The 26,732-nt window shown below is 38.3% G+C and overlaps 1 protein-coding gene across 10 annotated transcripts in view; it reads right to left on the reverse strand.

Moving 5' to 3' along the window:
- KCNJ6 (potassium inwardly rectifying channel subfamily J member 6) overlaps window positions 1-26,732 on the reverse strand; it is a 177,251-nt gene that overhangs the window by 112,434 nt on the left and 38,085 nt on the right. For 4 of the 10 annotated variants that reach the window (XM_068913935.1, XM_068913913.1, XM_068913920.1 and 1 more), the window contains one exon: window positions 7,730-7,776. The exons of 4 other annotated variants lie outside the window; for them this stretch is intronic. In XM_068913935.1, the coding sequence (XP_068770036.1) occupies window positions 7,730-7,754 (25 nt within the window). In that variant the 5' untranslated portion in view covers window positions 7,755-7,776. Of the gene's footprint in view, window positions 1-4,348; window positions 4,428-5,025; window positions 5,141-7,729; window positions 7,777-14,583; window positions 14,600-26,732 lie in introns of those variants that run through there. 2 more of the 10 variants (XM_068913956.1, XM_068913927.1) reach the window with 2 other exon arrangements.

Consider the following 26,732-nt stretch of genomic DNA (forward strand, 5'->3'; position numbering starts at 1 on the left):
CATGAAGAGGTACACGCAGTGGTGCCCTCTCTTGCTCCAGAGAGATGTGCCTGTGTAACGTGCCTGAGCAGAGATGGCAAAGAGAGCAACAGCAAAGTTCTTGGCTAGGCTCCAATGCTGGGCTGCGGCAGAGCTACTCTGCACAATCGCTGTTACCCAGCGCTGTACTGACTCAAAGATGGGCAGATTTCATGGTCTCTTCCTTCTTGTTGGCTTTTCTTTCAACAGCTGTCTTATTGTTGGCAATGACTCTTATTGAAGTCTTTCTCTCTTTTGGCCTTCGTGTAATTGAAGATACCTTATGGTAAAAGGAATAATAGTAAATGAAGTTGGAAGAGCAGGCAGCGGTTCAGAAATAATACACTTTGAATTAATAATACACATTTTCTACACAAGAGATGACTTGACTTGTGGGCATTGTTTTGCCTGTGATATGGTTAATATGGTCTCTATTATGCCCTCTAAAATGTTTGAAGACCAATGGAGGCAGGTGAAAAATACAGGGACAATATTGTCTAGTTTTGTGGATTAGCTTGATAGAAGATTATAAGACTTTTAAAAGGCAGCTGTCAAAAATACCATGGACAAGACCTTTCTCATTGTTTATACTGAATAATGCAACTGGGCCCTCTTTCTGATAAAAAGGGATGTTTATCTTTCACATCAAATAGTTTATCCTACTTAGTTCTATGAGATTTCTCAGTCACTGATCCTGCAGGCCTTTGCAACTCACTTTCAATATCTAAGGACTTCAAAATCCAATACACTTGTGGTACAACCTTTTTAACAGCTGTTCTTGTACATCTCAGACACCATTTTTTCTGGCATATTTTTCTCTTAAATGTTAACCAGCATTCTCTGTTATTTGTCATGCTATGCTTGTTTCCTAGAACTAAAATCCATTATGGTCTCATCTGCTTGATAGCTCAATAAACTGATCCAGATAGTTTTCTACAGCTTTCAGAAACATTGATTCTTTCTTACACCATTTCCCTCATCTCATCTGCTCACTGTGAAGACAATTGATTGGTGCCTCGGACACTTTTAAATGTCTTCTTTCTCCTGAGTGAGCGTTAACTTCCTGCTCTTTATGTATGCAGCCTGGGCTTTACTTTCGGACTGCACACTGCTCACTTCTCCAGTCAAAGTCCGCTGTTGCTTAGTACCTCAAAGATTTAAGTGCATGTCAAATATAGACAGAGCTGTACTTTAAAAGAACATCCATATTGTGAAGTAGCTGGAAATAAACAGTTAAAGTTGCTTGTGTGATACTGACTGACCTCATTGAGAACATACTCAGCATATCCTATTATGCAAAGTATCATAAGATAATGGAGTAAGATAGTCCCAAAAAAGACTTTAGCCACCTAACTGACATTTTTGCCAGTTCAGTCCCAAACTCATTCCTCAATCTGATACTTAAAATCTGGAGTGTCTTTTGCTTCAAATATTTAATTTCTGCACAGACTTAAAACTAAATCTGGTCATAACCAGAAACATCTGTATCCTTTCCGAAGACTGTCCTATATCCAAGCTTATCTTGAACATAATCTCATCAGGATTCAGACTTTTGCCCTATCTATCTGCTGCTGTTCATCAGGAGATGTTATTGCAACATGTCCATGGATTGGATTCTGTAGGAAGCTGTGAAGGCGTTTTCTCTAATAGCTCTCTGTCTCTGCCTTGTAGGTCTCGTGTAGAAAACCAGTGTTTGCTCCAGGAAGCACATGAGTGTAATAAGCTAGCTGTAATGACCTAGCTTCACTGTGACATGGACCATAGCAATGCAAAGGAGAGGTACTGTGAATTCTTAAATATTGACAAAATGACTGTAGCCTGTATTTTAGAAATGGGTAAGTCTGGGCCATTAAAAATAAGGGAGGGATAGAAGCACACACCTGTCATGGAAAATGTCGACCTGAATAGAAGAAATTTTTGCTAAACTTGTAAGAGGAAATATTCTGCTTCAGTAAGAAGCAGTATAATGTAGCCTGTTTACAATCACTGTTCCTTTCTAGAAAAACAGAAGTTATTACTTCATTTATAATTCAGCTCTTGGCTATCTCACTCCTGATATTTTGAGTATAATTTCCACACAAATAACTTGGCTTAGTAAAGTAGTATCCAAATGTAACTATAAAAATGTAATGTTTTTCAAAAAAAATTAATCATATGACTATACAAAACTCTCAGTTTTCAGTCAGAGAAAGTTTCTATACTTCATACTGGCAGAGAGAAACTAAAGAAACAAGCACACAAGAAAATGTGAGGCAAATCTTCACACTTTTGTGTACTGAGAACTGGAAATACTGTCAATCAGTTTCCTGATTAATGCAAGTTAGTATTGTTTCTTATGAGTTCAGTTCCTCTAAATCCCTTCTAAAGCAGTATTGAAACAATAGAACTTTTTGCTTTCCTAATGAATGCTGGTTTTAGAATCTCATTCTCCTCTCAAAACTTGACCTTCATCATGAAGAACAGACTGTATTTTCATTTAACTGCAATAGCATTGTTCTTTTTGTTCTTTTCACTATATGCAACAGCTAACTTCTGCTGAAATAATAGAAGATGAAATACAGGTTCTGGTTCTTTGAAGGTTGTATTTGACCCACTTGTTAGAGTCAGTTTTGAAAGAATTCATCAACGTCTGTTTGCAGTATCAAATAAATCAACAATATTTAGATGTTCCATATAATAAAACACTTATTTCAATGGCTTAATATCTGCAATGAAATGACTTCTCTAGAACTAACTATCACAACAGAGCTCTTACGTTCTCTTCTGTTTTCAGTAAGATAATGCATATTGTGGAAACCCAAACTTGCTATTATACACCTGGAAAACTCTTATAAAAAGGCAAACCATAAAACTGGGTATCTTGAAAATAAGCAATGTTAACTTCCTTGGTTAAATTTGTTTTCTGAATGCCTTGGAATTTTTGCACCTTAATCTTGCAAAATAAGAGCCTGCTCTTTCTCACTAATTAATAGTGTTTGATATCAGTGGAAAATGTTGGACTGGATACTTGGGAATGTTTTGAGACTGATTCTTCGGTCTGCTGGATCTTTAAGACAAGAACTAGCTCAAAAAACCCAAAAACCTCTGTGTATGCACACGTGGTGTGTTAATTCAAGACAGTATTTATGTATGCTCCACCTGCTTTGATAGCATGGTAAAGGCGGCCATGTCTCTGCATAGAAGCACAAAGATAATAGATATAGTTTTAGTGGATATAGTCTTTCACGTTAGTTGACCTCCCCCTGCTCCCTTCCCCACAGCAGAGTAAAATTTGTGGCATCCATAACTCAGAAGGCTTTACCTGGAGTCATCTAACATCTCGGTCTTAAATTCACTGACTTCAGAAGTAAAGTTACAGACACTTAGGGTACACATTTTTGTAACAAAGGAGGAAACATCCTTATTTTAAATAAACTCTTCCACCTGTAGCTGTCCTCAAAGGTTTATCATGTGGCTTAACTGGATATCAGAACAAATACAACTGTTTACTTGATGTACCTATAATGTCTGAAGGCATCTTAACTGGATGTCACTTCTCTACTTAAATGCTTTAAGGTAGCCAGCCATGCCCATTTCCAGTTCTAGCCTGCAGCAAGTTTATACAGCTCATGTCCCATATTGATTACACTACAGCCACCACATGGCATGCTAGATCCATGCTTATGCATAATTCAGAGCTCAGACCTTGGACGTTCTCATTACCTTCAGGAAAAGAATGTGTGCAAACTCATCTGTGCACCAGTGACCCAGAGGTCTCAGAGCTTGGCCTGGACAAAAGAAGGAACATGCTCGTATTCTTACCTGATCCTTAGCAAATGCCACACCTCTGGCAGGGTTTTAGCAATATCAGGACATTGAGGAAAGCTTTGCAGCTGCTGTCCAAGCCCGGGAGCTATCACATTGTACAAGAAGCCACCAGCTTGCTCTTGACGTAAGTGGACCTCCCATGCATGGCAATTAAAGGAGTCTGTTGTAGACAGCTCTCTGTCACCCAAGGCAACATGCTGCACACCTTGGTTGGCTCGATAGCAGCAGCAGGAGGAGAATTTGATAGTACTGGAGATGGAATTTATTTCAATATCACACTATCTTAGCTAGGCCCTAAAAGGACCTTTTTTTAAGGCACTGCCAGGACATCATCATATTTGGCTGCTCACTCAATGGCTTGTAATTCTTACTCCCCAAAGTGCTCAAAATGATGATCATGCCTGAGGCCTGATTGGTTCTGTACAGGGTGTTTGTTTGAAAGTATCTAATTTTACATATTGGCTGAATACAGAAGGCCTGAATTCTGCTGCCTTCTTGTGCTCATTAATATTTAGTGTCCTACCTTGCTTGTTGTACTTGAGCTATTCCCAGGCAAGATGGTGACATCATTTGCTTTAAAAATGGCCAAGAGTACATGAGAACTACAGAGAGAGATGAAAGAAAACCATGGAGAGAAGATTTTTGGTTCCCAGTTTCATTAATATGCTCAGCTTATAAGTGTTCTGAGATTATATGAGGTAAATTGCCCAACATAGGCTAAAAAGAAATTTCAAAATGTGTACAGATTATAAGGCCTTATAAAGTAATTCTTGGACAGCTCCCTGGGGCTCAGTGCAATTATGGTGACTTTCTATTAATTCTGTGCAAGTATTATAAAGTAATAACTTGGGGCAAAGAGTGCTCTGATTTGGTATACATTTCTGCTTCTATATCAGCTCTGAGGGACTATCCCAAAACATAGAACAGAATTTGTTTCTAGTTTGCACATTAACTATTGTATTAAAATGACTTTCTTCTTCCCCACCCTCCTTTTTTAACTTCTGAGACAGCTCTCTCAATGTACACTAGCACAAGTCTCTGTTATCTTACCTTGCACCCTGCAATCAAACTAAAGGTCCTAGAGAAATAGGAAATAAACTAGGAAAATTTTTTTTCCTTTTCAATCTTGCAACAGGAGAGATTCCTCCTCCCCTCCCCCCCCACGCAAATGGAAATACAAAATGTGACAAAATACGAGACCTTGTAGTGTTGGCGAAGATAACAAGCTTAGCACAACTACTGTACGAGTATTTTCTCAATGTGATGTGCATCTCGTGTACAGGTATTTTATTGCCGGAGGAACATCTGTAGAATCCTTATGGAAAATAAGGGGCAAAGAACAATGCTTAGTGGCTTCATCACGGTATTTTGGTAGAGAGGAAAAATAGAAAAGTGGAGGAAAGGTGACTGATGTGTGATGTGAATTTTTTTGTTTTACTGTTTTAACGGTGCAAAGATGAGAGCAGAGAAAAGAGATAAGAAGCACAGCTATAGGGTAAAATGAAAGGCTTTTGCTAGATTGGTACCCTGATCAAGCTATGTCTTCAGGCCTTTAAATACTTTATATCCTATCAGACTTTCCCAATTTTCTCAACTGCAAGAAAAAAATCTCTACAGTTTTAACCAGAAGCCTAATCATCCCTTACCTTTCTGAGAGCATATTGACCTGTCTTGCCCATATGCCAGCCTCTTGCTTTCCTCAATCCATTTGTTTGCTTTTAATCTGTGCTAGTTTTAAAATGAGCAGTGCAGTGTGTTTGCTAAAGGATTTTCTTCTTTCCAGCTTGCAACAAATAATTTATTAGAAATATTTTAAAATGTCATGAAATAATCTGAAAATGTCAAAAGTTTTGCATAAAGCATGAACAAATCCTCACACAGAGGACCAGTAAATCCTTTTAGGAAGCAAACTACCTTATAGAAGGCAAATAAGTCATTCACAAGACAAACATGACCCCTGAAAGAACTGCACAATATACTTCTGAGCCTGTGTCCCTGGTCAGTTACGGATTTTTTATGGAGACAGCTCCTCCGGCTCTTCAAACCATACAGAAAGGCTGCTTGCTTTCCCCTAATGCTTCTTGGTAAGGTCCTTTCTCTTTGTTTCAGGAAGGTTGGGCAAAGCACAGCATGCACCTAACACTCAGGGCAGATACTGCTTAGCAGCCTCTTCCTTTGATAACAGGTTCGTTCCTCCTCCCATTCATCTCCCACCCATCTATCTGGACTTAATTAAACATCTATCCCTTATCCACTAAAGCCAATGAAGTGATGGCTTTCCCAGAGTGATTTTAAGAATGACAGTGTGCAGCTGCAGAAATTACTGGAGCAAAAGTACCATTTCTTATGGCAGAAAAGAGGACAGTTTCTGGAAGTTCAGGTATTGTAGTGCTTTTGGACCTTACTAAATCAGAGTGACTTTTCCACTGTTACCACATAGGTTTTGCTGCACCTTGGAGAAATATTCATTTCTACCAATGAATTTTGGATGAAGTAAAGGAATGCAGATCCTGTTGCTGGCTCAAAGTATTGAAAGATCTCATCTATGAATCTCCCTTAGAAGCCTGAATTTTGCCAGGTCTTATGAGATGCAGAGAATGGGTGAGAAGGAGCAGACAGCAACACATACCTCCATGGCAAGAACGCCACCACATGCTTGAACAAGTGTTTAACTACTCTTTAGTGTAAATTGCCATATATTTTTGTCTGCTATTGGTTAGCAATGACTACATGCCCTCCGCACAGGGAGAGGAGCTCTTAGGTTAACTTTTGAATCCTGTAGCTGTGCATCAAGCTTTAGGAATAGAGCCTCTGCAGCATGGATGTTCGACTACGTCTATTGCTCCTCCCAAGTCTGCAATGGATTATGGGGTAAAATGGAAAGCATTAGGTAAGTTAACTTAACAGCTAGATTGTTTCTCCTATTGGAATTCATACTTTGTTGCTAGCAGTGGTGACTCTACCCTGTAATAGCATATGTAAGGGGATACGCTCAAGGATTTCAAAAGGAAGTACCTTGAACTGAGACAGCAAAGAGAAGAAAGTGCTGCCCTAGGAACCATCCCTCCTCATCACACAAACAGAAAATGGACTGGAAGCAACTTTCTGTTGTAAATGAGTCTAATGCATGCCTTTGTGTATGTTTATCTCTAGAGTCACACAGGAAAAGAGAAGAAGATTCCTCCTTTTTAAAGTCAAATTATTTAAGCTTCCACAGGCTGTGGAGCTAGATAAGTTTGGGGAAAGAGATGGTGGATTGCCAGGATTTCTTCCTAATATCTCTCAATTTTATTCAGAAATAGATTATCTTGTCCAAGTCTCTCAGCGACAAGCATTTATAGGCACTAATCCACTAGATGGATCTCATATATTATGGAGGAAGTACAAATTGACTCTTCTTGGTTACATATTCAAGACAATGCACATATTTCAGAAAACAGTGAAATCAATGGGAAGCTTTCTACATGTATCTGGGCATAATTCCTGTAGAATGGCACAGACATCAGTCCTGAATAATTGCACTGGATTTAGTGGGACCTTTTGTAAATTTGTGAAGAAATTTACACTCTAACATAAATCAAGCAAATTAGGCACTCATTAAATCCATGAGTAGTTCTGTTCTCTTTAAGTATAATTCAGGCTTAAGTTAAACAAGTAGTAGCTTCTTTGCTGGCTTATGATCCAAATATATGTGATTCAAACAGTCCATGGGGAAAATGGAAGTTTTTGTTTTGGGGGTTCTTTTCGTTTTTGGAGGGATGGAATGATTTATGATGAAGTTAGGAGTGAAAGACAGGGCTGGGATGAGGTCTTTGAAGGCAAGCACTATTTTCTGGTTTTGTGGCATTATGTAAGGGAGTAGAACAGATGGAAAAAAGTGGTTGAACTTCCTATTTGTACTCACTCATTGACTCTGTCAATTTGGCCATCTCTTTCTCTTTGGGGCATCTCCTGGGGGAACAGACAAAATAAAACAAACAAACAAACATATATAAAAATACACCTGAATGCAAGTGGCAACGTGAGGGAAGGACATTAATCCTTTATATATTTCTATTGTATTTAAGGATTTAACTTTGCCCCTAAATGGCCTGCACCTCTGGGGGCTGTCTTGTAGTCTGTGGATTGTGTCAACTTTGAAGCATGAAGCTTGCATTTGTGTGTGTGTGTGTGTGTGTGTATTTAGTTGGACTAATTGAACTTGTTCAATTGATATCGAACTATGATAACTGAAAATGTGACAATGGAGGAAATCCTTCCGTTTTATGCCCTACAGTATAATTTGCAAGTTGGTTAAGACTTTTGACAAAAGATTTGAAAATGGCCAGCCCACAAAACAGATATACTGAAGTAAAATACCCATGTATGTATAGATTAAAAAAAAAAAAACAGATGGAAGCTGGAGTGAATGGCATGGTATTGGCTCTGACACTGAAATGAACTAAAAGAAGTACTGCTTCATGTATTCCTTTGGTATGTGACGGACACCCCCTCAAAACTGCTTGTCTCTATCACTTGTTTGTGGCATCAATTTTTTGAAATCTATTTTTATTTTTCTGTTCCAGTTACTTGTTGTAGCTGCTGTAACTAAGCCTGTTTTGGCAGATGGCTTGGTGAAGAGTCCTCGAATTCAGTGGAATTCCCCTGACAACAGGGACCGACACACTAAACCGTGCCTCAGCCAGAGCAGTGCAGGCCTGGTGTGTTCGCCTGATTTTAGACCTAAAATATGGGCTGAATTAAAACACTCAGCCTTGTCATGAGCTTTGCCCTTTGCATCCCTTTAAATCCTAAATGGCTGCTTTTTAGAAGATGGGGTGGTTGCTCTCACCCTTACCATCCCACAGGCTATACAAGTGTCCTCAGTGATTGAGTCCCAGCCCTGCAGGTGAGAAGAGCTAGTGGTTTCCTGCCTGTTGCCCCACTGCTGCCTTTGAAATGCAAACAGCCCAGATGTTCACTAATCTTAACCACGGCTGACAAGTTCAGTTGGAAAAGGCAAAGGGAAAACTGTTGAGTGTCAACTTTCATTAAAAAAGGATGTGAGACCTGGGCCTCCCTCTCTGTCTGGGTGGTGGGGTCAGCTCTGGTCCAAGCAGGTTTTCCTCCTAACCATCTTGGCAGAAGAGTGAATTGCCCGCCAAGTAAGACTTTAATGGGCACTAACCCTGATTAGACCCCCAAAAGAGATGTAGTCTTTCAGTGCTAACTCACTGTGACACGAATAGACCCACTTCAGCAGTTTCAGTCTTTTAAGGCCAGGATCATCTCATAGTTTGGATCTATGCATCACTCCACCTCTGTTTTATCTCAGTGCTGGCTTCCATTTGATGCAAAAATTCAAAATAAATTTTTGCATCAAACATGCTCTACTACTCTTATTTCAGAGAGCAAGAGTTTTACTAACAAAGTTTGCATTTCCTAACAATAAAACATTGAAACTCATGACGCTACCAGATAATGTTTCACAACAGTGTGTGTACCCCTTAGTGCATTTCCTATTAAAAGTTTAAGGTGACATCCTGAATCAGTGATGGGGTTAATGCTCTAAGTCATGCTGATAATGCAGTATTCAGTAGCAGATTCATGCATTACAGTGAAAGAATCTCTTGCACGGTATTAATCATTAAAGTATAGCACTGTGAAAAGCATCACTAATTTGTGTCCGTGTTGCTTTATAACGTTATAATGTGACCTTAAAACACCTCCATCTACTAGCAAACTTGTAGTTTATCAGGAACAAACAATTTGAAGATTGATGCTGAGTCCTGAAGATGAAAGGCTGAGTTTATTAGACTAATAGAAACCTGTGATTTCAAGGATTAAAGCTTTGCACTTGCATATTTTTAAATACTTTTACAAATGATGAGGTCTATTCTAAGGACACAGGAGATTAGAATGTCATTCTCTTTTTAAATTGAAGTATTAAATAAAGATATGAGATGTTCTTGGGTCTTTGAGCTTTGCTAATGGTCAGATAATTGTTTAGATGAAGCTGGTACGCACAAGCACTAACAGAATATATATTTTCTTTCAGTAACAGTCTGAGACCACTGACAGGTAAACGCATGAAGCAGGGACATTTATTTGTAAAGAAACTGCAGACTTTCACTGCAGCAATAACTTGCATTTCAATAAGCCCTCTTGCCATCTTTAAGGTTATGCCATCTTTAAGAAGAAAGTTAAGGTTTGCAGGCTTCTGAAACTCTCACCAGTGTGACCAGTGTGAATATCCCATTTAAAGAGAATATGAAATGGCAGCTGACAACCAGCTAATTGCTGCATTTGAGAACATTGAAAGATATGATGTTTTTTTCCTGCAAGAAATGGTAAAGACTACTTAAGTTCTGATATTCGTCCTTTCAAAGGCAAGAGGTACTTTTGTAGGAACGTGGTTCCAGCAGGACAGTTAAAAATAACATTTCATTTTCCAGGTATTGTCTTGAGAAATTCATCCTTTTGTTAGCACTGGAATTTAAAATTTCTATGAAAATTTTCATTCAAGCTTGCTCTCATGAACACTAATACATACATACAATTAAGTTTTTCTGAAAACTCTAGGCAAATTTTTCCACTTGTCTGTTTTACCAAAATTCTGACAAGATGGTGTCAAAATGGCAAATTTTAAGAATATTTGAACATCTCTAAGAAATACTTATTCTGATGGCAGATAAAGAAGGAATTCAGTTCTTTCCAGAGGAATGAGTCCTGAGAGCAGAATGTCGTGTCGTGTCCCCCCACCCCCTCTCTCACCAGTGTTTTGTTTTGCATCAGAACTGCTCTTTAAGGGCAGATTGTGGTTTTGGTAGCATTCCTTCTTCAGATTATTGGGGAAACAAGAATTACTACCTCAGGAAGTATATCAGGCAAATCAAGCCTTATTTTTATTCTCTGATAACATAGTGAGGCTCATATTTTTCTGTAGCTATGTGCTACCCTTGCACACCTATGACAGGTGGCTAGTATCCTGGCTGCAAAAAAAATAAGCAAGAAGTCCTGATCTTCGTATTATAAATAATATCAATGCAAAGTGCAGTTGATAGATGATACTGATGTGATATAAGAAGAGATATGTGAATTGCAGATTGCTATGTGAAACACTTCACCTAGTAGAAATGGTTGTTTAAAAAAACTTATTTACACTTTCTGTACTGTTGGTGAGGTCTTTCATTCAGCTGAGGGAGTAGGAAAAAGCTATGAATACTTTTTCTCTATGGGAGCTGCTTTCCTCTTTTTAGCTGTGTGCCTGGCCTTGGTTTATTTTGATGGGTTTGAGACTGCAGTGAAATTAATTATTGTTCCTTAGCGTAAATCTTTTCACTATGCAGTCAGAAAGATTACTATAAGCTTTCTTAAGGCAAATGAAAAATGGCCCAGTGCTACAACATCTTGAGACTGTGGTATCCCAAATCTTGCCCTGAACTTAAATTATTATCATGTCATTGCAACATTCATAGGCTTAACATGACGTAGTAAGTGCTCACGTGGAGTGTGGACTTCACATCACTTTTCCCACTCAAAGGAAATCAGCACCCTTGTATAAAGCTCTGATCGCCTGACTCTGCATCCTGAGTATTGTCATACACATTGTCAGAGCACGCACAGGAGGACATGCCAGTAAGGTGGCGAGGACTAACATTTTCAGTGTCCTGCATGACTGGAGAGTGAGGATCAGATTCCAGATGGGAACCAAGATGTGGAGTACCTGGGCTGCTTGAGTTGTATGGAAGAATTTTTGGACAAGAGATGATGTATGAGCTTCCTGTAGTTTTTGTATTTACCTAACAGAAAGACATGGGCACATCCTGCAGCTTTCTGCTCAATGACTGTTTATATCAGCTGGGATGAACTGAGGAGATCACCACACTTGTTTTGTTTGATTACTGCATGGCTGAAACTACTCCTGTACTGTTGGCAGTTCACAAATCCAGAGCTGCACCAACTTACTAGGAATCTATTTACGTAATGTAGAACTTTAGTTAAAAGTACTAGTTAACACTTCTTCATTCCTTAGCTCAGCCACTACCAGATCAGAACTCAAATTATTTCCATTACATGTGCTTTTTGTGCAGCTTTGTAACTTTCAAAAGTAATTTCGTGGCAAATCCCTAGTAATTTCATTGATATATCCTTTAAGGCAATAGCTATTCAATCACTAAATGCAAATTCAATGAGCAGGAAGCAAAGAGGAAACTCCTCTGAAATTTTAGCTTAGAGAGATCTGTCTTGGGATATCTTAAATTACTTTTCAAACTGCATGGAAATGGTGTTATGTTTGAAATACTATTAAATGAGAATAATAGAATTTCATTTTATAGTGTCTTTCATACTTGTGACATGGCTAAAATGCTTTACAGTAACGAATTAGATACTGGTTGTTAGGCAATGGTGTGTAGGCAAATGCAGCACTCATCATGTGTTATTCTTTTTAGCAGTAGCCTACACTCAGCTCTTGAAAGCATAGCCTGTTTTAGGGGGAGAGGGACCGCTGGAAGAAGTAGGAGCCCTTTTTGAAAAATGCCATAGGAACTTTGACTTCTATCTGGCCACGTATCAAAAAAGGAAAAAATTAGTTTAATATCTCTTCTTTAGGGCCTCTAACAATGAGATGCAGTGGGTTACTGCACTACTTTACTACCGCTAAAATCCAAGATGTATACAAAGAGATTTACCCCTGCCTAAATTTATAGGAGTTCCTTTTCATGCTGCCCTGGCCTGAAGCTTGCTTTCTTTTTTTTAAGTGGATATTGTTTGTTAGTCCTTGCTGATCCCAAGTAAGAAGGTTGGTCACATCTGCATGTTTTGTATTGTCCTCAGGAATTAACTCTTGGGTGAGGGATTGTGATTTGCACAGGACCCAGCACAGCAGGATCGCAAGCAGCTTGGCCTCAGCTTTAAAGGTGAGAGTACTAGCAAGTAATCCATACTGCCTTGCAGTGATCCCAGCATTTGAATAGCTACGACTACATTTTAGAGGAATATCCTGTCCTTGGTGCAAGAAGTGATTTCAATTTGCATCAGTTAGAATGAGCTTAACATATAGTATTTGAATAGATGAAGTGAATAGCATTCATTGAGGGTGTACCTTCACTAGATTCACTAGAGTTACTGAGCAGTAGGGGTGAGTATGGCTCATTGATGTGTTTACATATCATAAAGCTCTCTCAGCAGCACTGCTCTAAGAAGCCTTATATGCAGGAAATTTGCATGAACAGCAGGAAGCTCTGAATTTATTTTTCTGAATTCTAGATTATATTTTATACATTTTTCATAGTTTTCTAGATAACTTATTCATCATTCACACTTAGCCTGTAAAATATGCACGGGAAAAATCTCTGTTCTTTCTAGATAAAAAAAATCAAGCAGCCATTCTAGACAAGCTTATCAACTCTCTTCGGGCTCAAGGTACAAAGCTCAGAGTCACGTCTTAAATTCACTACAAAAATATTATCATTTTCTAACTGCAAAGTACAACTACTCACATATTAAACAGTGAGAATGGTGTGTAGTTGTTGTGAGGGTGGGAAATCTTTCTAGGAACAAGCACAACATAAGTATAGGTTGTTGACTGCTCTTCAGCATATAAGAATGTTTCTTAGTGTACCTGCATCTACTGGAGCATAATTTTTTTTAAACAAGGTAAAGGGATAAAACAATCCAAGGTATGTTTTTTTATCTGTGCATAAGAGAATACTCACATTTATACAACAAAAAAAGACTGACTTTGTTTTTGACTTTTTAAATAAGATATAAGCTGCAGAAAGTCCTAAGTTTTCAGTTTTTTCTTAAATAACCTAAAGAACTACTCATATCTTTAATTTAATAAAAAATTGATTGCAGAGAACATGAATCTAAATATATTTAAAAAAACCCCAAAAAACTACCTTTGGCAGCAAATTTCAGAACTGATGACTTCAAAGCATGTTTAATTTACTGTGGTAACAGTGCCAGAAAATGTGGATTACTTTATGAACATTTGTTTTACATTTTTATGCTATTAAATCCTTGCTGCTCCTTCTGTCAACTGCAGAAGAGCATTTAAGTAGTAATATGAAATGGCCATTAAGGAAATAAAGGGAATGTTACCCAGTGATAGGTTAATAAAGAAATATTTTGTGTAAGAAAAAAGACCAAAGGCAGGATTTAAGCAATGTGATGCTATCATCACATGATTAAAGATGGGTTTATTTTCTTAGCTCTTTGCTCCAGAGGATGAAGTATATTCATTTAACTTTCATCTGCCATTACAAATGTAAATTCTCTCAGATACCAGTAAAAATACATCTCTTATCAGACAATGAGATGGGCTGGCTAAAAACTAGGAGAACCTCTGCTTCTGTATGTTGACAGTCAAAGATGTATCTGCACTGTTTGCTTTTGAAAAGCTAGGCTTTGAGTGTTATAAAAAGTTACTGATGATGGTAGTTGCAATAGTGTATTCAAGGTTTATCTGTAACATTACTAACCTACATAGTGAAACTAAGAGTAATTCTAAGCTGCAAACTGGCAAGGAACAAAATGATGGCAACAAAATTATGTAGTGATGATATACTAAAAAGGCTGCAAAGCTTTTTACTTTAGACTTTTAAAACTACATTAGACAAAGCCATATAAATTACATATCAGCAAGCAATCTTCAAGGACAGACTGGATAATCTTACATACGTTTCTTCATCTAAATCTCCTGGCTGCAGGTAGGGTGGCTGTGTCCTATCAATGCTTAGTGAGAAGCCCTATAGTCAGTGGAAATGTTCTCACCAGCTCAAAGACCCTTGGATCAAACTGGTATTTTCCTCTTCAGGGCATAGACCCTGAATATATTCTGCATCTAAAAGAAATGTATGTTACCTTATTAAAAAATATGGTGGAAGCATAAAAGAGGAGATGCACTCTAGTAAAATGGGTTTAAAAATGCATATCCAATTTTTTCGCCTCTTAATACTGCACATATTTTTTTTTCCCCCAGGAACTCATTGACTCCTTGCCATCTCCAAGAAAATCCCAGTTGTTTGATTGCATTGCCATGACATTAAATTCCATATTTTAGTAAGAAATACTTAAAGAATTTTCATAGACTGGAGATTTCACATAAAAAAGTATAAGGAGAAGCGTGCCTGAACTAATCTAGAAACCATCATTTAAACTATTGAAGAGAATAATGGTCTAATAAAGTATGCTTTGTTTATTACTTGCCTTGATGCATTATAAAAATAACTTATAGCTGAATAGAATAGATCAAACATTTCAAAATGAAACCTATTTCTTCAGGTACCTTGTGAGTCTTAAATGATGAACATGCAACTGGGGAACTGACGTTTTACTTTGTTTTGTCCTATGATCACGCTCATTCAATGAAAGTTCTTAAACAAGAACTGTCTCCAGTGTCAGTTTTGGCTTCAGACTGAATAATACCAAAGTATCTCACACAACTTCCAATTTTAGCAGCCTTTTTTGTTAGATCTATTAAAATCTTCAAAAGCCATGCATGGAGAATGAATAAGATAAGGTGTCAAATGATGCAAAAAACACTAATAATGAAAATACCTCCCTGTCCATATCACTTACTACTGTTTGACAGAAAACTGAACTTCTACTTGCTTATGCTGATATATAGGCTGGTCTACTGTGCTTTCCATTGATCTTAGTGGAACTGCATCAGCATTGAAACAGAGATGCTGATCTAAGTCAGACTTAACTTGAGAACTGTGGCTTTGTTCAAGTTGGCGTCTTCAATACAGAAAAATCAGAAAATGAGTGTACCACTCTCTGTATGATTGCTTTGTCATTGGTGACCTTCTCTCTTTAAGGTGAAACGCTTTTCTTCCCCCAAATGCATGAAGTCACAACCCTGACTTTCAGTTTACCAGCTTTTCAGAGCTAATGCAGATTATAATAGGAGCTGCAGCAGAAAAGGTCAAGAGGGGAACCTTCAGATGCATGGCTTGGGTTTCACTTCAGCTAAGCTTACCTCTCTAGGAATTTAGGTATGCTATCTAGGCAAGTTACTTAGACTCCCTATAGCATCAACAGAAGGAAACAGGCACCTCCAAAGATAAGCAAGCCTATCCTAATAAGAGTGTCTCTGGGAGATGAATTACTGCTGGAAGGGCTCAACTCATTAGAAATACAGCCTATGTGACTAAATCTAACTTAAATACCTGTCGAAAGGCTAAAGATGGGGGTCACGAGCCCCCTCAGTCTGAAACTGCTGTAGGACTGGCTGCCTTTTTTCTGCTGTGCTGTTTCGCTCCTACCCTTCAGCTCCTGTTCTCCTCACCCCCACATGCTTCTTGTCTGTGTTCTTGCTTATCTTATCCAGCACCTCGCCTTTCCTAAAATGCCCTCTCCCTTCCCTGTTTTCTCCATTTAAGCTGTTCCTTTATCACTAACGCGCCTTCTCCTTCTCTTCACGCTCTCCCACACTCCCCTAAAGAGCAGCTGTGAAACTTGCACGCTTTCCACTGCTGTTCGCGCTGTGTGTGTCCCCCTCCCTCCTTGCTACCCCTTAAGCCCACACATACTATCTGCCTTATCTAAATAGTCTGTATATCTTTGAAGCAAGGACTGTCTACTGTTTGAACTGCACAGGCTCAAGCACAGCATCACCCCATTCCTGCCAGGTCTTTAGACACTATGATGATATTCCTGTTTTAATAACGTGTATGATACATTGCATGTGATCATAAATAACAAGTGCAAAATGTTCACTAATAAAAATGCAAAGCAAGGTGAAAATCATCATAGTATTACTCTTGCTGCTATCTTAGACCAAGCTAAGGAAGGGTCCGGTTGATTGAAGAGCCTTGTGTTTACTGTCAGCTGAAGCCAGAGGTAGTGTTCATGTTTATTGTTTCAAACTAAGACAAAAGGCTGTTTTCTGTAAGGGAATGCCTGCTCGGCATAGTGCAATGCTGCCTAGAGATCCCCAAGCAGCCTCTGAAAGAACAGTCTCTGTCAGCAGGTAAATTAGTTTGCAAGAGCCTTGTGCCAATATAACTACGCTGTAATACTTGAGTTAGTTCTTTAACTAGATGTATTTCACATTGTGCCATGTAAGTGTCCCCTGTATTCTTCCTTGCGGGTTTAAATATATTTTTATTGCAATATCCAAACAAACTGTATATGAATCAGACAAAAGATCTGCAAGCCAGACACAGCACATCTGGGTATTCATTAAACAGTATACCTGACTACATACGGTGTGCTTTCATATAGTGCCATATAATGGGGAAGCTTCAAAATTTATTAGCTTGAGTTCTCTAAGTTTAGCCTCCCTGAAATAAATATATTATAGTGCTGGTGATAAAAGGTCAGCTCATGAAGCTAGCCCTTTCTGTTGCTTTTAATCTAACTAGGTGTTAATGGTAATAAAATATTAATAGCTATCAGCTCATAAAGGGAAAAAATATGCCCTAATAGGGATAAATGGGATAAAGCATTTTATTCCATTACAAAGATATCAAACTAATGACATTACCACTTGCAGATGTCTTTTAGGCTCCTCTGCTGTATGCTGACGTCTCTAAGAAGGCTGCCCATAACCTCCCTACACATTATTGTTCTTTCCTGAGCCCTCTGGCCTGCTGTATTACACATTCTTCCCTCAATTACAGTTTGGAGGCATTCCTACCCCTTTCACATCATAAGGCTCTGTCTTTTCCTCCATTTTTTATTTATTTTTATTTTTAACCTTTCTTCTTTCTTGTCTGAGGTGCTTCCGTACATTAGGTGTAAGCAGCAGAGTGGTAGAAAACTAACTCTGGAGATTATTCGCTTAGGACAGGTCTCCACAGCACAGAGGCCTCCTGGCTACCATGGACTTCAGCTCATACTGTCACGTGCCTTGTAGAGGGACTGGGCTGGGATGCTACATCGCCTTAAGGCCATAGGTAGCTCCTGAGCTTGGCACTGTGACGCACCAACACAACTGTGGTGTCTCCCTTTCTAGAGATAGAACAAGTGCTGCTAAGCTGGATATAGCTGCACCATGCTGCACCGAATGGTACAGAAGTCGCTAAGGTTGTTTCACAACTTGTCTGGCTACATTATTCCTGCTTTCGGTGTGCTTGGTCTTATCCATTATGTATTTATGGTGAACAATAGTTAGCTTTTTGAAACAAAATATTGCAATTTTTTAAATCTATTAGTCTCTTCCATTTCAAATTATCAGGAAGTTCATTATTACCAATAGTTCCACATGCATTTTTTTTAGAATTGGTCTTTGAAATGTTAATCAAGAATAACTGCAGTGAGAAAAAGTATTGTTTTTTTTCTCTATTTTTTAAAAATTGTTTTCAAAGATGTTCTTATTTCCTATTCTGATAATGTCTTTTCTCCCTACAAAATTCTATATTATGCCTAAGATTCATTCATTTACATATAAACCTAGCTAATAAAGGGATAAGCAAATGAGAACTTCGGTACTGTCCTATGAAAATAAGCATTCTAGTACTGTGCTAAATAGATGAGATGCACAGAAATGTTCTAAGCTTTTTTTTTGATGTTTGCTGTATAATACTTAAACGTTTAACACTTTAGACAAGTCCAGGTAATTTAGGGCTAAACTAATCTTTGCTCACTGAAAGAGGGGAAAAAGATTTAGGGAATGTGTTTTGTCTTTCCTTGATTTAAAACAAATAAAAATCAATAAAAAAACTCTAATTTTAGTTTTTCCTTCTACAATAGTAACGTGGGGAAAGGTAGAACCCAGCAGTCCCAGGCTTTCCTAGCTATAAAACAGAACAGCCGGTTCTGCCTGGCAAAGCCTTCATATGTGACTTCATGGATTATTTCCCTTTTTTTCTGTTTTTTTTTTTTGTCTATCTCAAGAGCAGTTTCAGCCATAGAAGCCTGGAAAATGCTGTCCAGCATAGGCTCATATGGCCTGACTGTGAAATTCGGTGCAGGCAGACCTGCTATGCCTTCAGGAAGATCTGCTGAATGCAGTCAGACTGCAGGTCTGCTCTGTCTAGACAGACTTCTCAGTGCAGGGCCAGGGCTTAAGGCTCTGACTTCTTAAGAGTCCTCTGTAGTATTTGAAAAGCCGAAGATTAAAATGACTACATCAGTTTGCACTCTACTGGGCTGAAATCAAAGTTTCTTTCTTTGAGTGTACAGTAGCAATTAGATATCTTCATTTTTCTGCTCATCCTCTGAAATCAAGCCTGCTAATGCATCTCTTGAGATCAGAATGATTTTCATTTTAATATATTGATTGCTTTATAATCACTAACTCAATGCAAGTTGGTATGAATCATGGCCACAAAGGGTTTCATCGTAAGCATTTTAAAAGAACATGATGTTTACAATAGTGATTATAATAACTGGAAAATTTAAAGTGTGCACTCAAATGGTTACACAAGGAAAACATGACTTGTTTAGGCTTTCCAAGACGTTGTTAATTGTTTCTACAACTGGTCAAATAAGTCGAGTTCATGGAACATCACCAGGATGGCACAGAGCTTCCCAGAGAGTGCAGCTGTCGGTCTTTTTTGCAGATTGGTTCACAGTACATTGGAGTCCAGAAAGGCATTCCAATGATATTAGCCTTAGGCATGCCGTAAGTAACTTCATTTACTGTCATCGTGCCTCCTCGCTCAGCTTTGCTAGATGCTTTGAATATCCTTAGATTCCTTTGAGTTTTGACTGAAGGCAATATTTCTTGCCATCACACAGTATACTTCCTCGTTGTTTGTGCCTTTTCTAAATCAGAAGAACGTGTAGCAAGCATATCGGTAACTGTGGGACGTGGAGCCTTCCCTCTCCTGGCCTAAATGAGTACATTTGAGTAAATATGCCCTGAACAAATAGGGCCAAAAATGCAATTTATTTCAACTTTTTGTTTTGTCCCAATTTAATATAATGTTCTTTGTTCTTGGGGTGTCTTCACTGTAAGACTAGTTAACCTCTTGTGAAAGGTTTCATCAAGTACTTCTGAAGATCTATTTAAATTACACCAGCCTTTTCATTATCATTCATTACTTGCTTACAATCTGTTCGGGTGAAAAATACAATTTTCCTTCAAGTTTGCTATAAACTCTTTAATTTATTTTTAATATACTATTACTACCTGCTTTTCTGCCACTGAGGGAAGTTGCCGTTGTATGTAATTCTCAGGACAAACATTTATTACTGTTTTTCTTCATGTAAAATGAAAGAAACCAAAACACTTTTCCTCTCGCAGTTCTGTCTTTCTCATTTTTATAAAATCTGTTCTCTTAAAAGTTTGCTGCTGTTTAACTGTGTCCATAGTCACTCCTGTTTTGTGGCTCTTCCATAATTCTCACTTGTTAATTTTTACACTGAAATTATGATTATCCAAATTTTCTGAGCTACCAAAAGTTTTCTGCTGCCATTAAAGGTGTAGGTGAGGGAAAGTCATCTGGAAATTAGGCCCTGAGTGCCTTAATAGAGTCATTATCCCTGTATATTGACACAACAGCTAGACCCTTTCAATGATTGAGATCTAAATGGAAAATCACATCCCAAAATTACAATAAATGTGGGTACATCTAATTATCATCACAGAAGGCACTGCAGTTTCTTTGCTCATTTACTCATGTTTTTCTCTGCTGGAACTGCCAGCAGGGGTACTAATTAATGTTTCTTCTCATGTGGACACCTGCCCATTAGGTGCTACCAAGTCTTTGTATATATAGGAAGCTGTGAGATGTTAATTATCTCTTGTTTTCTGTTACTTGGTTTCCAAAGGAGAAGTCTTTCTCACATTACCAGACAGGCATGAGACCTCTAGCTTTTGGACTATTTTTAATTTTCTGCTTAAGAGGGGGTTACTCTTGTTTTTGTTGTTTTGTTTATGGGCTTTATTTGACCTTATCCCCCAATGACTTCCCAGATCACTGACTTTGTGATTTTAGGTGGATTTTAGATTCAAGGAGAAAGGAATTGTTACAATATTATTAAATTGGTCCTGAAAGTTACTTTTGGCATACCAAAATACCTGATTAACAGCAGTCACAAACTAATGGATTTATCACATCACAGCTCTACTTCTGTAGAATGTGCAGAATATTCAACACAGGCACTTTACTATATTTCCTTATTTGATAAAAGGAACCCCACTACAATTCTTTAGTGAATAAAAATTATCTCACTGCTGTGTGACCCTCGGGCTGTGTTCTTCAGCACAATTTTATTATTATTTTAAATCCTTTTTTCACTCTGTCTAGCACAGTACAATACATACTGCATATACTTTTCAGAATAAATTATCTCTGTCAGCCAAGGTCATGATAGTGGTTTAAGCCAGATTAGATAAATTGGAAAGGACCAAGAACAATCTATGTCCATTTTCTCCTCACAAACGTAGGGACTATTTCTTAGTAGATGCATAGCCAGATATGCCACTGTGCATGTTTTGTTTGTATATTTTGTTGAAATGCACCTTGACTTTAAACCTGAATTTCTTGGTGTTCTCTGAATCTACATTTTATCTGATAGAGCTTTTCACTTGCTACTCTTTTCATTCTTGTTGTCAGTCATTTTAGCTACCTGGGATCCCTCTTGAAGTCTTTCTTTGGGGCCCATTTTACCAATCATAGCCACACTGAGTGGTATGTTACTCCTCAAGAGGTTAACAGGGCTGCTTTCTGTGGGAAGAAACCTCAGAACTTGGCCTTCTGTAGCTAGTCCTGTTGAAATCGCATGCTTTCAGCAGAACTCATGCAGCTCAGGCTGCATGAGTGGGGAAAAGGGAGATAAATGAGTGTGACTGTGGGTAGCATCAGATGAGGGAGAAGGATAGAAAAGTCTAAGGGAGCTCAAGGGCCCAGAAAGGCAAGTGAAATCCATGTGAATTATGCAGAGAGGCTTGCTTGGGGCTGGGGGCGAGGGGAATGTGAAGGTCTAGTTAGCTGAAGAGGTGGTTGCGCAGCAGAGCACAGCCCCACTTTGGAGACTGGAGGCAGGAGAGCTGGTCAGTACGGCAGGGTCTCCTGGAGGAGTTCATTTATGAGCTTAGACATAGTGTGGTGCCAACGTGGTTGTACTACATTCAGGGCTTGAATACCTATTTTTAAGATGCACTGTGTGAGAGAGGTACCAGCTGACTCAGAGACAGTTCGGGGGATTGGACACTGTGTTTAACGCAGTAGTGTAGGATGTTTGAGGAAAAGGTGAGAGAACTGAACTTTCTGAGTTTAGATTCGGACTGTTGCGGTCCAAGACACTTCTACTTCTTTGACAAGAGTAAGAAAACAACTAAATAAGGAGGAGAGCCAAATAAAACCACTCTGCAAATGAGATAATGATCAGGTTAAAATAGATTATGTGGCTCTATGAGTCCAAGTCATTTTTTTTCTTCCCCTTCCAGCCAAAACAATGGCAGTTAGATGATGAATCGTTGGTCTTTTCTGGCAGTACTCAAGGAGAATTTAAACTGGTGACTTCTTTGCACTTTAATGGAGGTGTTAGAATAAAGATTGGTATTTGATTAGACTGTAAAAGATGCCTAATTTCTTCTCTTTAGAGATGTTGATGCTAATGTCTTTTCCTGTGCCAGCATTTGTGTGTGTGTGTGTGTTTTTTCATTCAGTCATTTAAAAATATAATATATTTATAAATCACCCCAGGGCTATCATTCTTTTTTACTCTGCTTTCCTACTGAAACAAGGCTACTCTGACTCCAGGGTCTATCTATCTTTTTTTTTCTTTTCTGGTAACATTTCAACAGCTTCAAGATCAGTTTCGATGACATTTGTTAGAGGTGTTAGAGGTCTCAATCGCATTAAGTTATTGGAAATTCTTTGAAAATTGGCGGCTGAGCAGGAGACAGAGACCAAATTACGGTCTTCCCTGAGCTATTGCTTGGACTGCACTTACTGCTAGACTGTGGAAAATTCACATGGGAGAATTGCATAGGATATACGGCTTCGTGCCATTTACTGCTCAAAGAATTACCCACAGATGGTGCAGAATATGCACCACCAAGGGCTCAAATTTATTTGTAGTGACATTTCAGTGAGCCATCGAATTTATGTAGCTTTCCTGAAAGCCTTAGTAAGCTGTCACAGGCAATATTTTTACCCCCAGAGGCACAATTTCAGCTCTAGAGTAATAGGTGTCTTTGAATTTGGCCAAGTGATAAGTTTCTAGGTGTGGGATAAAAAAATTAATCAGGTAACTACTTCTCTTACTTTTTTCTTGTATATTTAAATGCATTGTGTAGATCCTTGCTAGTACGACTTTCTGTTGCTGTGCAGCTCTTTTTGTGTTTATAATTTTACGACACCCTTTGTCTGCACTGTGTTCTGAGAAGAGTAGAAAGCTATGTCTTCCTTACTCTGGATGTGATAAGGTTTGGAGAATAACTCACTATGTAACTCTCTTGATTACGGTGGACTGTTTACACTTCCCTAAAAATGGATCTCTTCTGGATTTTCATCAATGTATCATTCATGAAAAATTGCGTCTGATTTATCATTTTATCCATATCCAGCTGAAGTCATTCAGTAGTAGAAAGAGAGTACCAGTGTCATGTAAAATATAATCCTTCCCTTTATATAAAAGTTTTAACACTGCTTTTCTCCCTTCTTTTGCAATAGCAAGTAAAAGTACCTCTTCTCAATGCTTCCTGAGCTGATCTACTGCTACTTAGTACAGTGATACGTTGGGCTAAGCTGAAAGTTATCAATAGTTTAGAATTCTTGACAAAGTCTACTTGCCAGCCTTCATCACGGGTTAATGTACCAGTAATGGAAAACCCCTGTAGTGAGGAAAGCAATTGCACTCCTGTTTAAGCAGATGGTTAAATGCCACTGAAATTGCTTTGCAGTGACATAATGGAGAAGGGCATGAGGCCTTCTCTTGCTAGGGTAGTACCATTATGGATCTGTGTGCTGGGAATGAGAAGCTTCTATGAAGTTGCTAAGGGCAGGTACAGATGGATGAAAGAATGGATAAGGAGAAGTGGGGAACAGACAATTCTTTCTCCCATAATGTGCTTATTACTACAGAAAGACCAGGCCAGCTGATTCTGAGTAAGAATTAGGGCTGAACTGCCTTTTCAACCACACTTTGAACCTTGTTCCGCTTATTGGGACAGCTCAAAACAGATTGTGTGATGGCAGTCTTATGCGTAATGTTTGAATATGTAATCAGAATATGGATCCAGCAGCATGTGTATACATGGTGCTGAACAAAATGTTCTGTAAACCTTGTCAGAAAAGAATACATCCTTGCCAGAAATACATACCCTTGAAAAGCGCAGAGAGCTGTTAATATATGTACAGTCTATCAGGAATGGAATTGAAAGGGATAGATGAGACGGGGAGACTTCTTGGCCTCTACTGCTATTTATCACTCTTGTCGAATCAACTGTAACCCATGAAGATATCCAAACTTTGTCCCTCTAGGAGTACCCAACACCGAACTGCTCAGTTCCCTGCAGGGAATCCACTCCTCTGTCTGCCAGTCCTTGTGCCTTATTTAACTCCTTCGGGGCTGCTCACAAGAGTATTACTTCGGTTTAGCCTGCTGCAGTGATCAGAAAAGGCACAATACAGTGACCATAAAACTCTCTACCTTCTGTTTGCTTTCTCTTTTTACTGTTCTTTCACATTCTGCCAATCTGCAGAAATGATGTGTCAAATTATAAAAGGCATTGAGCAGTCCAAAATATATATGGAGACTGGAGGATATTTCAAAAGCTCTAGGCAGGTGGTCACACTAATATTAATGGGAGTTAAGTGCCCAGCCAGTTCTGATGTCGCACTTTGTGCAACACATCTCTTTATTTTGACACTTAAATACCTTAAAAACATGGCCCTCCTTTTTTTTTTTTTTCTGCAGAACGGTACAGATACATAGGTTAAGTTACTCCTGCTGATCTCTGTGCGTTTAGTACCTGTGGGATATGTTGCTCTGCTACAGCAGAATCACGTAGCTGCATTATCCCTTTGAGTAAATGAGAATGTATGAGTTGCATGGAAGGACTGCATTGCTACTCCTGTTACTACTGCACTACTAATTCATCAAAAGGGGAGTTGTAATCTGTGCTGCATCTAACACCAAGGATGTACTTGTAATGTTGAAAAATGGTTTTGTAATACATTTTGAGAAGTTTTAGGGATATCTTTGGACTGTATGTGCTGGTTATGTAATTTATTGTAATGTCGATACTTACATGAGGATCTCTTTACTGCTCTGCTATATATTTTGCAAGAAGAATCCTGTGATCAATCCTGTGACAACTTCCTGTATCCCAAGTGAAATGAGGTTTGATATTATAGAACTCAGTTTTTGCTGGAGTGGATGCATCAACCCTAGGATACATTGTCAGGACAGCTATGTCAACTACTGGTCACATCTCTAACAAGTGCTGTGCTGGTAAAAATCTGCCGTGTAAAAATAGCCAATAAAATGATGGTACAGTCTCAACAAATGTTTGCTATTATGCTTCTGTGTGTATTAGCAAAACTATATCCTGAATTCCTGAGCTAATCGTTTGTTATAAACTGCCCAACAGAATGTTCTCTATTTTTTTCTTGCTTGGTGAAAAATCATTAGGCTAAAACATTGATTTTTCAAGTTGAACAAATTAAAATTTAATAGTAGCAAATGTCAGCAGTACTTCCTTCTAAGCTAAGCTTTCAGAAGCAAAATGGACCTTTAAAATACCTATTTTATTTCTGCCTAGAAGTAATCTGTTTAGGCTCTCGTTCAGATATCTGAACTGGCTAGAATACAAACCAATCTATACAGTTTTTCCATGAGTGCTCTAAGGTGTTCAATTATGTCTAAAAATAAATGGAATGATTTGGATTATGGACAAATTATTTTATTTTGATAAAACAAGGATGTTCTCATTTCCTTTGTGAACCAGTGAAAACATATTTGGACTGAGAAATTTTTTCTACCCACAAAACTTCTATCTGTTTTCTAATCACAGCATGAAAAAGCAATGCTTTGAAAGATGTTATATTTCTTATATTTTTGGATGCAGTCAGAAGTACAGTGCTTCTGGAACTCATCCAGAGGAGTTTATTTATTTGATTTTGTTTTAAACAGTTTGCACAAGCATCTGAAGGGAATCTGAAAAATAACCTTTTAGCAGTTTTCCTATCTTTGATTTGGGGTCAGAGACTCCTTTTGTAAATAAATCTGATTTTAAGACCTCTTGGTGCTTTATGAAAATATTTTGAAAAGTGCTAGTGTTTTCTGAAGGGAGGAGTTTTCATATGAATGTGGAAAAATTGACTTGCGAATTTCAGTGACACTAGCACTGAAAAAAAAAAAATCCAGCTGTCTAAATCTTTCTTGCTAGCATGTCTTTTCTTTTGCTTTCTTTTCTTGTTATGGTTATCTTTTTATTTTCCTGCAGGGAACCTCAGGAGAGAGGTCTGCATTGACCGTATTGAGCTTGAATGCATTTGCCAAAATGCAGAGCAGAGGTTTGCTTGTGGTATCCAAAACCGCTATCTGCAGCACAGGTCTAATGCAAGGACTCTTGTCACCTTCTTACTCACAATGAAAGCTGTATGTGTGCCTACAGAAATATATATACGTATGTATATTACATGCAATATGTATATATCTGTGTGATATGAACACCTCCTTGGTAATATCAAGACTCAAACTGCAATGTCGCTTCCTACTGAGCAATTCATTACTAGATAGTATTGGATTTCAGTAGGTATTAAAAGTTACCAGAGTCTATGAATTTAAACTAACTTGTTTAATAATAGGCCTGACTTGATAAATTATTTTGACAAGTCCTTGGTCTCTGCCTACTAATCCCCTCCCTCTTGTGTGTGTGTGTGTGTGTGTGTGTGTGTGTGTGTGTGTATGTGTGAGAGAGAGAGCGATAAAATGCATTTTATGACTTAGTATTACTACAGTAATGGAAAAAAGAGACGTTTTTAGCCTGGATAGTTTATCTCCTGGCAGTT

The sequence above is a fragment of the Struthio camelus genome, chromosome 1, assembly GCF_040807025.1.
Source record: "Struthio camelus isolate bStrCam1 chromosome 1, bStrCam1.hap1, whole genome shotgun sequence".
Lineage (NCBI taxonomy): Eukaryota > Metazoa > Chordata > Aves > Struthioniformes > Struthionidae > Struthio > Struthio camelus.